The 12,996-nt window shown below is 46.1% G+C and overlaps 1 protein-coding gene across 1 annotated transcript; it reads right to left on the minus strand.

Annotated features, from left to right (window-relative positions):
* Window positions 1-1,299: 1,299 nt before the first annotated feature.
* LOC129706156 (uroplakin-3a-like) lies at window positions 1,300-12,778 on the minus strand. Its single transcript, XM_055650184.1, has 7 exons — window positions 12,620-12,778; window positions 12,278-12,421; window positions 9,469-9,730; window positions 7,970-8,052; window positions 7,108-7,240; window positions 5,704-5,909; window positions 1,300-1,538 (listed from the first exon to the last, which is right to left on the minus strand). Exons 1-6 carry the CDS (start codon window positions 12,672-12,674, stop codon window positions 5,720-5,722), a joined length of 867 nt encoding a protein of 288 aa, XP_055506159.1. The 5' UTR covers window positions 12,675-12,778; the 3' UTR covers window positions 1,300-1,538; window positions 5,704-5,719.
* Window positions 12,779-12,996: the final 218 nt, after the last annotated feature.

Genomic DNA, 12,996 nt, shown 5'->3' on the forward strand with positions numbered 1-12,996 from the left:
TCTTTCTACAAATCCCTGCACATGGAGGAGTCTAGGAATTACAACCTGTCCCACTGTACGAAGTAATTCAAGAGTTCTCCCGAGTTTCCCCCCCCCCCCGATTCAAACTCGGAGAATTACAGTAATGGCCGCTCGTAGGTACTCGGGGCTCTCGTGGACGTTTATCAACATGTTGAAAAATCTTCACGAGTCCTCACGAGCTTACCGCGTTTCCCCGAGTACCTGCCGTTAGCGTTACCATAACCATATAACAATTACAGCACGGAAACAGGCCATCTCGACCCCTCTAGTCCGTGCCGAACACGTATTCTCCCCTAGTCCCATCTACCTGCGCTCAGACCATAACCCTCCATTCCTTTCCCGTCCATATAACTATCCACTTTATTTTTAAATGATAAAAACGAACCTGCCTCCACCACCTTCACTGGAAGCTCATTCCACACAGCCACCACTCTCTGAGTAAAGAAGTTCCTCCTCATGTTACCCCTAAACACGAGCCGCTTAGAGACGTCCCGAGCTCCATGTACATTCTACGTGCTAGCCAAGAGTTTGATTCTTTTTTTTTAAACTTGGGAGAGCTCTTGAATTACCTCGTACAGTGGGACAGGGCCTTAATTCTCCGAGTTCGAATCGGGGGAAATTCGGGAGAACTCTTGAATTACCTCATACAGTGGGACAGGCCCTTTAGAACACCATTTACAGGACATTCAGGCAGGTTGATGGAGAGGAAATATTTATAGAGAGACGAGGGCCAAATGTGGGCAGATGGGACTGACATCAGATGGGGTAGACACAATGTGTAGGAAGGAACCGCAGATGCTGGTCATACACAAAAAAGAGAAAAGATGCTGGAGTAACTCATCGGGACAGGCAGCATCTCTGGAGAACATGGATGGGGCATCTTGATCAACATGGATGAGCCGGGTCAAAGTGTCTGTTTCTCCACTGTACTCACAAAACTGGGCTGCCACCACCACCAACTGGTTCAGAACTGGGAGGTGCTATTGGAAAGAAGGAACTGTGGATGCTGGTTTACAAAGGACGGCACAGAGTGCTGGAGTTACTCAGCGGGTCCGGCAGCATCTCTGGAGAGAAACGAACAGGTGACGTTTCAGGTCCAGACCCTTCTCCAGAGACATGGTCCATCCCGCTGAGTTACTCCAGCTTTGTGTTGATCTTGTGTTTAAACCAGCATCTGCAGTCCCTCCCTGCACAGGCATCTCGGGAGAACATGGACAGTTCAAGTTGGGACCAGTCTGAAGAAAGGAGAGGAAGGAAATGAAAGCAAAACACACCAACCCAGGTGACAAAGTACTTTATTTCAACAATGCAAGTCAATGATAAAACAGAAGTGTAACCAAATCAGTTAGAATTTACCCCCCACCCCACCACCAATACATTCACCATGATTTGTAAAACCAACTTTGTGTCCCAGTTACGTGGTGCAGCCTGGAAGAATATAAGGAAACCTTGTTGCTTATCAGCGTTCATCTCTCTGCCGTTCTGCAGAGTCACGTCTTCAGTCTATAACGGCGACCCTGGAACGGCAGGAAAATGGGGATTAGAAACTGCACTTTATCCCAGTGTTCCAATAATTCCACATCCCGTGACATTTTTCCCCCCCCATCTTCTCTACCCGCCCTACAAAAAAAAATGATTATCCACAAAATTGGACACACAGTCGGGCGGCACGGTGGCGCAGCGGTAGAGTTGCTGCCTTACAAGCGCCAGAGACCCGGGTTCCATCCCGACTACACGCTGGTCTGTACGGAGTTCGCACGTTCTCCCCATGAATTTACGCCGGGATCTCCAGTTTCCTCCCACGCTCCAATGACGCACAGGTTCGCGGGTTAATTGGCTTGGTGCGAATGTAAATTGTCCCCAAGTCTGCGGCAGAGAACTGGCGTACAGACATCACTGGTCGGCAGGCACGGATTCGGTGGGCTGAAGGGCCTGTTTCCGCACTGTATCTCCAAGCTTAACTATCTCCACCACACATATTGAAATACCATTACTAGGTATGTTACAAAACCTACCTGAATCGTCATTGGGAATCTGCCCACAGCCAGGTCCGCGATTTTGGCGCTGTTTGGAGGGGGCGGGTTTAAAACGCGATTTTTACTAGGCTGTACTAATCGCACATGTTCAGCCTAGTAAATCTTTAATGAAAAATCGCTGCAAGACCCGGTCGCAAAAGGTATTATTAGTTTTATAGGCCTCGAATAATAGTTATAATAATTTTAAAATTACTGTCTCATTCCGCAACCTCTCGCAGCCCCAGGGTTTTATAAAGCAAACAATTAAAGGTATGTACCTTATTTTTACATTAAATGGGGCATATATATAACCCTATATATCAAGTTATCTATAACGAATAGCTCATTTTGGGCTTTTCATATCCCACAGTATTTTTCTCGGCATTTGAGGGCACTAATCCAGCGGGATGTCAACGTTCTAAACCAGCGCGTTCACATGAACCCACTAGAAAGCCGATTTAAATGGGCATTTATTTACAGCAATTGAACACTAAATTCCTTCCATTTGGCCTATAAATTAATGTAAATTAGATATAAAAATCATGTTATATTGTGAATTATTTGTGAATAATCTTTGGACACTTAGGCTATTTAAAAATGTTAATCTTTCCTTAAGAAATGGGCTTTTGACTATCCAAGATCACAGCTTTTTTGTAATGTCCATTGAAAATCAATAGGGAACAAGATGCTAATTTCCGAGTATGAAAATGGCCATAACTTTTTTAATACTTGAGATATGAAAGTGATTTGGTGTCAAATTAAACTTATTGTTATGCTTTATCTGATGGGATAAATTGCAGACTTGATTTTTAAAATCTCAAAATTTTGTAACATTGCTACCATTACCAGCAGCACGCTGCCACAGTTTGGATGATGCTGAATTATTTCTTGGAAGTGAAGAACAGTAAACCTCCACCCTACAGCCAGCTTAAATTTCACCAAATGATTTAGCTGGTGTAAAGGGATTACACTTCCAACTCTGATTTTCAAGCCACAAGGAATGTGATATTTAACCGATATGGATTTTGTAGAATTTTCCACAAGGCCATATGACAGTAGCAGTATTAGACCAATTGGCCCATTGAGTGTTCTCCAGCATTTGGTCACGGCTGATTTATTTTCCCTCTCCAACCCATTCTCCTGTCTTCTCCCCATAATCTTTGACACACTTACTAGTCGGGGACCAATGTCTGCTTTAAAAATACCCAATGACTTGCCCTCTAGTTGTTTACAGCAATACATTCCAGAAATTCATTGCCCTCTGGCTAAAGAAATTCCACCTCGGCTCCACTTTGGAGCTGGTTTTATAACCCATTATTGCAGTAATGACGACGCTAGATTCCAACGCACCCTCAACGACAATTACAAAACTCGCGTTAAAAGCCACGACCATAACAAGGCCGAGAACCAGGCATTACTTCAAGTACTCAACCAGGATTAGCTTTAGAACGAGTCAAGAAGTTTTGCACAACATACTATGATCATACTGCAGAGGTAGGTAAAAACGCTGGAGAGACTCAGTGGGTGAGGCAGCATCTATGGAGCGAAGGAGTAGGTGACGTTTCGTGTCGAGGCCCCGACCAAGGGTGAGCGTTGGGGAAAATCGGTGAGAAGGATGAATGGACTTTGGTTCCTTCCCTCACACAGTGGGGAACTTTGGCGCTGCTGTGGGGGTGTTTGTGTGTGGACCACTGTGTTCTGTGGTATTTTTTACCTTAGTATTTTTGCATGACTGTAAAGGAAAAAGAATTTTGCTGTCTCTTCATTGAAGACAATGACTATAAATTAAAACAAATCATTTTCATCTACCTTTGATTTTTCCAGCATCTGCAGTTCCTTCTTAAACATGAACTTGTACTCGCTAGAATTTAGAAGATTGAGGAGGGGATCTTATAGAAACTTACAAAATTCTTAAGTGGTTGGACAGGCTAGATGCAGGAAGATTGTTCCCGATGTTGGGGAAGGGCAAAACAAGGGGTCACAGTTTAAGGATAAGGGGGAAATCTTTTAGGACCGAGATGAGGAAAACATTTTTCACACAGAGAGTGGTGAATCTCTGGAATTCTCTGCCACAGAAGGTAGTTGAGGCCACAGTTCATTGGCTATATTTAAGAGGGAGTTAGATGTGGCCCTTGTGGCTAAAGGGATCAGGGGGTATGGAGAGAAGGCAGGTACAGGATACCGAGTTGGATGATCAGCCATGATCATATTGAATGGCGGTGCAGGCTCGAAGGGCCGAATGGCCTACTCCTGCACCTATTTGCTATGTTTCGATGATCACACTGTAAGTCATGGCGGCAAAATTCGGCCCCACCAAGTCTACTCCGCCATTCAATCATGGCTGATCTATCTTTCCCTATAAAACCTCCTTCTCCTGCCTTCGCCCCCATCACCCGCACTAATCTCCTCCAGCATCTGTTAAGAAACATCATGTATAAAGTCAGCCCGTCCCCTCCACCCCAAGATAGCCCAAATCTACTGGCTGCACTCACTAACCACCCAAATACCAAAAGAATCCGGTCAGAGAGAAGGCTCCCGAACCTCCGATGACTCCCCTCCCCCCATCTCCAATTTTCCCAGGACCCCATTCTCTCCACATTCCCTTCGCCCCACCTACAAGGACCAAATTACCAACTTGCCCACCAGCATGTCTTTGAGATGTGGCAGGAAACCAGAGGACCCAGGAGGTGAGGAGTGAACTCCACACAAGACAGTGCACAAGGCCAGGATCGAGCCCAGCTCCCTGGAGCCGAGAGGCAGCAGCTCGAGCAGCTCAGCAGCATTTGGCAAACAGCCAATTGACCAATGTTAAGAGAATTAGAAAAATCCAACCCATCTTCAGATTTCAATAACTGAAATATTCAAGTTTCAAAGGAAACTGCAAACGTGCAGATTCTTTAAATAACAAAATGTAACTTTGCAGGAATGTGGATTAAGCTCACAGGTTCTACGAGCAGAATTAGGCCATTCGGCCCATCAGGTCTTCTACCACATTCAATCACAGCCGATCTATCTTTCCCTCTCAACCCCATTCTCTTACCTTCTCCCCAACACACAAGAAACAGTCAATCTGCACGATATCCACCGACTTGGCCTCCACAGCCACCTGTGGCAATGAATTCCACAGATTCACCGCCCTCTAATTACAGAAATTCCTCCTCATCTCCTTTGCTAACGGAATTAAGGGATACGGGGAGAAAGCAGGAATGAAGTAGTGATTGGGGATGATCAGCCATGATCATATTGAATGGCGGTGCTGGCTCGAAGGGCTGAATGGCCTACTCCTGCACGCATTTTCTATATTGATAAAGGTATGTTCTTTTATTCTGAGGCTGTAACCTTCAGTCCTAGACTCCTGCACCAGTGGAAACATCCTCTCCACATCCTCCTTATCCAGGCTATTCAGTATTTGGTAAGTATTAATGAGGTTCCTACACCCCCTCCCCTCCTCCCTCCCTCTCGATCTGCTAAACTCAAGCGAGTATAGGCCCAGGTGGAAGATTGAAAGTGGAATACAGAGGATTGAAAGTGCATTATATGCCGATTATATAATTGAGAATTCTCTTAAACAATCTAGAGATTATTTACCCGGACCTCCAACTTGGAGTTTCCCCAACACAAAACCCCAAAGTACACCAGCAACAAACGGGGAAAAGCATAGACTTACGTCTTGGGTCTTGCGTTTAGTGTTCATATACTGGAGCTTGAGATGCAGCATCGATTTCTTGATAATGTGCTGCTACAGAAGACTGCCGGGCAACGGGCTTCTGTCCTTCCTTTTGGAGAACATCAGCAAAGCCGATGTTTTTCTGATGGGTGATGTAGGTCCTTGGAACGGGCTGCGGTTCTGCGAGCAGGGTCTCCTCCTTCAGGCTAGAAGTTAAAGCAGAGGGCCAGCACGAGGAGCACTTGTATTAAACGCATGGCTTGAAACCGACAGCTAATCTTCAGAAGTGCAGCGCTCCCCCCCGACCTACAGTTAATGTTACACTTTGCAGACATTTTACTGAGCGCTAAAAAAAAACAACTCTTGAAACAAAGTTCAAACATTTCGGGTGCAGGAGATTTGCTAACTTGATGCGGCAGAGGCCTGGGTTCGATCCTGACTACGGGCGCTGTCTGTATGAAGTTTGGACATTCTCCCTGTGACCATGTGGGTTTTCTCCAGGTGCTATCTCCAGGCCTTCACTATTCGGTGAGTTTCAATGAAAGCCCCCCCCCCCCCCATCTTTCTAAACTCTTACTGACAACCAATGATAACCAGCTAGTCACTTGCAGTTTTATCAAAAATACACTGCATTTCGTTGTCTCTGTACTGTACAGAGACAATGACAATTAAAGTTGAATCTGAATTTACTAAAAAACAAAGAGCAAGTAATTAAACCAAAAATAACTAAAAAGTGCAAGCTCTTCGTATTAGCTCTCAGAAACAGCTTGGGGTTTAAACAGGCGAGTATAGAAGTTGGGAGGTCATGTTGCAGTTGTATAAGACGTTGGTGAGTCCACATTTAGAGTATTGTGTTCACTTCTGGGCCACCACGTTAAAGGAAAGATGGAAAGGGTGCAGAGAAGATGTTGCCAGGACTAGAGGGTGTGAGCTACAGGGAGAGGTTGAGTAGCCTGGGACTCTATTCCTTGGAGCACAGGAGGATGAGGGGTGATCTTATAGAGGTGTATAAAATCATGAGAGGAATAAACCGGGTAGATGGACAGAATATCTTGCCCAGAGTTAGCGAATTGAGGATCAGAGGACATAGGTTCAAGGTGAAAAGATTCAACAGGAATCCGAGGGGTAACTTTTTCCACACAAAGGGTGGTGGGTGTATGGAACAAGTTGGCAGAGGAGGTAGAGTTGATGCTGGGACTATCCCAACGGTTAAGAAACAGTTGGACAGGTACATGGATAGGACAGGTTTGCAGGGATATGGACCAAGCGCAGGCAAGTGGGACTAGTGTAGATGGGACATTGTTGGCCGGTGTGGGCAAGTTGGGCCGAAGGGCCTGTTTCCACACTGTATCTCTCTCTACAGCATATCAATTATGACACTTGTGCTCCATCTACAATACTCACCAACAGGCATAAACCATCAAAGCACCATAACCGCACAGGAGAAGAGAGAGAAGGATAACAAGGAGAGTTGTGATCACCACCATTCCTCCCGTCCTTGCTCCAGGCCACGTATCAATGAGGGCAAAGTCAGCAACTGCAGACAAGAAAGGGTTCAGTTAGACAACACATACTAAGAGTGGCCAATCGAACACAGAACAAGTCCAGCACAAGAACAGGCCCTTCAGCCCACCATGTCTGTACTGAACATGATGGCCAAGACAAACTCCACACCCACAGATCGACACAAAAAGCTGGAGTAACTCAGCGGGACAGGCAGCATCGCCGGAGAGAAGCAATGGGTGACGTGGCCCATTCCTGGCTTATCCCCGGAGATGCTGCCTCACCTGCTGAGTTACTCCAGCATTTTGTGTCTACATTATATCAATCAGTAGTGGCATAGATAGGCTAGACAATCAGAACCTTCTCCCTTTAGACTGGAAATGTTAAAGACCAGAGGAAATAGCTTTAAAGAGAGGGGGGGTGGGGGGAGAGACAGAGTTTAAAGGAGATGTTACAGGGCAATGTTTTAAGCTACTCAGAGAAGGATGGGTGCTTGGAACATGCTGCCAGGGGTGGTGGTGGTGCAGGCAGATATGATAGTTGTATTCAAGAGGTTTTTAGACAGGCACGTGGATATGCAGGGAATAAATCACATCCAAGTAGAGGAGAGCAGTTGAACTTGGCACCATGATGGGCACAGACATTGTGGGCAGAAAGGCTCAAAGCTGTACTGATCCATGCTGAAAGATTCTTAAAACACAAAGTGACCAGGTCACAGTATTGAACGCTGAACGGAAGCAGATGCACATTGATGTCCACTCACCTCGTAGGAGGGGGATGGGATCGGACCAGGACGTTTCATTTAAAATGATGTTTGTGGAGGAGTTCAGCACAGCGTATTTGAACCTGCGGTGTTACAACACACGAACGTTAGGGCAAGTGCAGGACAATACACAGCTCCACCAACTTAGAGTTGCTGCCTCACACAGCAACGGAGACCCCGAGTTTGATCCCGACTAAGGGTGCTGTCTGAGCGGAGTTTGCACGTTCTCCCCGTGTCCTGCATGGGTTTTCTCCGAGATCATTGGCTATATTTAAGAGGGAGTTAGATGTGGCCCTTGTGGCTAAGGGGATCAGAGGGTATGGAGAGAAGGCAGGTACGGGATACTGAGTTGGATGATCAGCCATGATCATATTGAATGGCGGTGCAGGCTCGAAGGGCCTACTCCTGCACCTAATTTCTATGTTTCTATGTTTCTAAAAGTAATGACCGTGGAAACATCCTCTCCACATCCACTCTTTCCAGGACTTTCACCATTCATTAAGTTTCAATGAGGTCCCACCTCACGCTTTTAAACTCTGTAGAAAAATGCCTGGAATGCACTGCTAGGGGTGGAGATGGAGGCAGACATGATAGCACCATTTAATATTTTTTTGGGTAGTCAAACGGGTGTGGACTATGTACAGGCAGGCAAGAGTTTGTCTCGGCATCATTGTGGGCTGAAGGGCCTGTTCTTGCACTGTACTGTTCCATGTTCCACGTTCCAGGCACACGGTCTCCCAATATCCATTTAACCTCCGTTAAAGCCAAATTGCCTTTGGTGCTAATCAAGTCTTCAGCACGTTGAGCTATTGGCCACTAATGCAGTTCTTCTGCAGTTGTATAGGGCTCTGGTGAGACCACATCTGAAGTATTGCGTACAGTTTTGGTCTCCCAATTTGAGGAAGGACATCCTTGTGATTGAGGCAGTGCAGCATAGGTTCACGAGATTGATCCCTGGGATGGCGGGACTGTCATATGAGGAAAGATTGAAAAGACTAGGCTTGTATTCACTGCAGTTTAGAAGGATGACGGGGGTGGGGGAGGATCTTATAGAAACATATAACATTATAAAAGGACTGGACAAGCTAGATGCAGGAAAAATGTTCCCAATGTTGGGCGAGTCCAGAACCAGGGGCCACAGTCTTAGAATAAAGGGGAGGTCATTTAAGAACGAGGTGAGGAAAAATTTTTTTTACCCAGAGAGTTGTGAATTTATGGAATTCCCTGCCACAGAGGGCAGTGGAGGCCAAGTCACTGAATGGATTTAAGAGAGAGTTAGATGGAGCTCTAGGGGCTAGTGGAGTCAAGGGATATGGGGAGAAGGCAGGCACAGGTTAATGATAGGGGGCATGATCGCAATGAATGGCGGTGCTGGGTTGAAGGGCCGAATGGCCTCCTCCTGCACCCGTTTTCTATGTTTCAATATATTTCCAGCATTACCTCACACGGTCGTTTCACCTTTACAAACTTAATCTGTCAATAAAATTCAACTTCCTTACCTGTAAGCTACATTCTCTTTAAGTGGTGCGTTACAGTTCCCCGAGACAAAGGGCGCTTGGTTCAGACACTGATCATCATCCCCAACTCTGAAGAGATATTGTTCGATTTGTACACGAATCACCGCAGGGTCCCGGCTCGGCACGAAGGGCAACGATGTACAAATGGGAGTCATAAATCTGGCCGCTCGATACGGCCCCCTTGCACCTCCATCGGTTTGTTGGTAAGTCAATATGGTCCTGTTGCCGATTTCAATTGGGATCGCTGAAAATATATTTTTTTTCCCACCGTCAGTTCAACTGCTTTAGGTCATTAAAATAGTTAGATATCCTCAAGTGGGATCAACCTCGGATACAATTTACTCAAAGCCAAATGGGAGCATATCTCCATGCTGGAGTATATCTCCATGTTGTGTCTCGCATATGAAAAACACCTGCCTTTATTTATATTGTACCTGCAACAATTAATTTGGGAAGCCCTCAAACTCTTCAATGTTCAAATCTATCTGAAATGCAGCAAAGGGGTCACAGTTTAAGGATAAGGGGGAAATCTTTTAGGACCGAGATGAGGAAAACATTTTCACACAGAGAGTGGTGAATTTGTGGAATTCTCTGCCACAGAAGGTAGTTGAGGCCAGTTCATTGGCTATATTTAAGAGGGAGTTAGATGTGGCCCTTGTGGTTAAAGGGATCAGGGGGTATGGAGAGGGCAGGTACGGGATACTGAGTTGGATGATCAGCCATGATCATATTGAATGGTGATGCAGGCTCGAAGGGCTGAATGGCCTACTCCTGCACCTATTTTCTATGTTTCTATGTTAAAGGTGAGAATCACTATATGCACACAGAATACTCACACATATGAAGTAGTTTAGTTTGGAGATACAGCCTGGAAACAGGCCCTTCGGCCCAGTGAGTCTGCGCCGACCAGTGATCACTTACACTACCCTACACACACTAGGGACAGTTTACAATTTTTACAGAAGCCAATTAACCTACAAACCCGTAAGGCTTTGGAGTGTGGGAGGAAACCGGAGCACCTGGAGAAAACCCACACGGTCACATACAACAAACACCATGCACACCGCACCCATAGTTAAGATCAAACCTGGGTCTCTGCCACTGTAAGGCAGCAACTCGTCTGCTGTACCATTCTAATACATTAGTAATGATACTAAAGAAAAACATTACTCAAGAAGAAACAAAAAGCTGGAGTAACTCAGCGGGACAAGCAGCTCGCTGGAGAGAAGGAATGGGTGACGTTTCGGCTTGAGACCCTTCTTCAGGTCTCGACCCGAAACGCGACCCATTCCTTCTCTCCAGAGATGCTGCCTGTCCCACTGAGTTACTCCAATTCTTTGTGCCTATCTTCAGTTTAAACCAGCATCTGCAGTTCCTTCTCAGACCCAAAAAAGGGAACTTGTGTGTTGGGCCCTAATCAGGTTAACAATCTAATCTGATCTTGCAGCAGGAATGTCAGCGGAGGCTTGTGTGCTCAACTCTCTGGTATGGGCCATCTACCCAGGAGACGGCACGGAGCCAGGAATGACACTGAAACCTCCGCACCCATCCTGGAATCCTGAATTTCAACATGGGCTACCAACTCATGGAATCACATCCCAAACCACCAAAGCATAGGACGCAGGAACAAATGCCCAAGTCTCAACAGACAGCCCAGCCCGCTGAGTTATACATGTATCTAAGAGTATAAAATGTATCCATAGATTGAGATTTAATTTGCTACATTAAAAATTGGCCAGTTAAATACCAATTGTACAAATTATAATCTTCCTTCACCTCAGAGCCTTACAGCATGGAAATAGACCCTTCGGCCCAACTTGCCCACACCGACCAACATGCCCCATCAACTCTAGTCCCACCTGCCTGCATTTGGCCCATATCCTCCCCAAACCCGTCCTATCCATACACCTGTCTAAATGTTTCTTAAACGTTGTAATAATACCTGCCTCAACTACTTCCTCCGGCAACCTGGTCCTTGCACCAACCAACCTTCGTGGGAAAGGTTACCCCTCAGGTTCCTATTTATATCCCCCCCACCCACCTAAACCTATGTCCTCTGGTTCTGGATTCCGCTATCTGGGCAAGGGACTCTGTGCATTAACCCAATCTATTCATCTCACGATCCTGTACTCTAACTCAGCACATTTCCATACAGAGCGATTTTTAAACCACGAGGAATAAGGATATTGGATTAAGTAACTGCAGATGCAGGAATCTTAAGCAAAGGGGGGGCAAAACACCCCCACGACACTGTGTGAGAAGGAACTGCAGATGCTGGTTAAAACTGAAGATAGACACAAAAAGCTGGAGTAATTCAGCGAGACAGGCAGCATCTCTGGAGAGAAGGAAACATAGAAAATAGGTGCAGGAGTAGGCCATTCGGCCCTTCGAGCCTGCACCACCATTCAATATGATCATGGCTGATCATCCAACTCAGTATCCTGTACCTGCCTTCTCTCCATACCCCCTGATCCCTTTAGTCACAAGGGCCACATCTAACTCCCTCTTAAATATAGCCAATGAACTGGCCTCAACTACCTCCTGTGGCAGAGAGTTCCAGAGATTCACCACTCTCTGTGTGAAAACGGGTGACGTTTTAGGGTCCAGACCCTTCTTCAGTCCCGCTGGGACTCCAGCTCTTTGTGTCTATCTACCCCATTGCACTCACTGCCCTTTGTGTTAAGTCATTCCCCCACTCTGTGTCTATCGTTCGAGAGAGAAGCCAAAGATAGACTCAAACCCCAGCATCTACACAGCCGGGTTAACAGAGCAGGAATCGGCCAGCACTTACAGTCTGCCGTTGTCTGTACTCCAAACACCTCGACCACATCACCGCTGGAAAACACACAGATAGGCTTGGCTAGGGTCACGGTCGTGGAAGTCCGCAGACCCAGAGTCAAAGCGATGGAGGAGACTTCAGGCTTGAAGCTCAGAGCTGCAAAACACACAGACAAACAACAAACTCATCACTTTAGTAACTTGCTTCATGCTTCATAACCCGTTAATATAGAGTTAGCCGGGTCTCAACAGTTAGTTGGGTCTCAACGCAGTTAGTCTCAACGCAGTTAGTTGGGTCTCAACGCAGTTACAACGCAGTTAGCCGGGTCTCAACACAAACCATGCAACTACTCACGGTTGCTGGAAGCAGATGAAAGCCAAACACTTAACAAAAGCAGAGCGATCTTCATGTTGGCGGGGGAAGTTGTCAGCTATTCTCAGTAGGAGCAGGGGCAGCGAGAATGAACTGCGATAAGGAACAGCCTGGATGCAGCGAGTCAGCTGCAGGTATAACTCACCCAACCAGTCTGAGCACCAATAGCAGCCAGCGCCACCTGAAACTCATTAACCGCAGCTTCGTGTTACACAAGAGGTTCAGGAAACGATGGCTAACCCACCAAATGGCAAGCAATTAATATATATTCTTTTATTCCAAAGATTAACTTCAGACAGCATTTTTAAAATAAATATGTACAGAACAAAAGCCGTGCAAAATCTCTCCCTACATTTTTT

This window comes from Leucoraja erinacea, chromosome 19, assembly GCF_028641065.1.
Source record: "Leucoraja erinacea ecotype New England chromosome 19, Leri_hhj_1, whole genome shotgun sequence".
In the NCBI taxonomy this organism is placed as follows: Eukaryota; Metazoa; Chordata; class Chondrichthyes; order Rajiformes; family Rajidae; genus Leucoraja; species Leucoraja erinaceus.

Excerpts from the sequence above, each read along its gene's own strand:
- LOC129706156 (XM_055650184.1), bottom strand. The coding sequence starts at position 12,674 with ATGAAGATCGCTCTGCTTTTGTTAAGTGTTTGGCTTTCATCTGCTTCC. Across the intron at positions 8,053-9,468 it reads AAAGAGAATGTAGCTTACAG|GTTCAAATACGCTGTGCTGA; the intron begins GTAAGGAAGTTG and ends GTAACACCGCAG. Across the intron at positions 5,910-7,107 it reads TTGATGGTTTATGCCTGTTG|CCTGAAGGAGGAGACCCTGC; the intron begins GTGAGTATTGTA and ends TTTAACTTCTAG.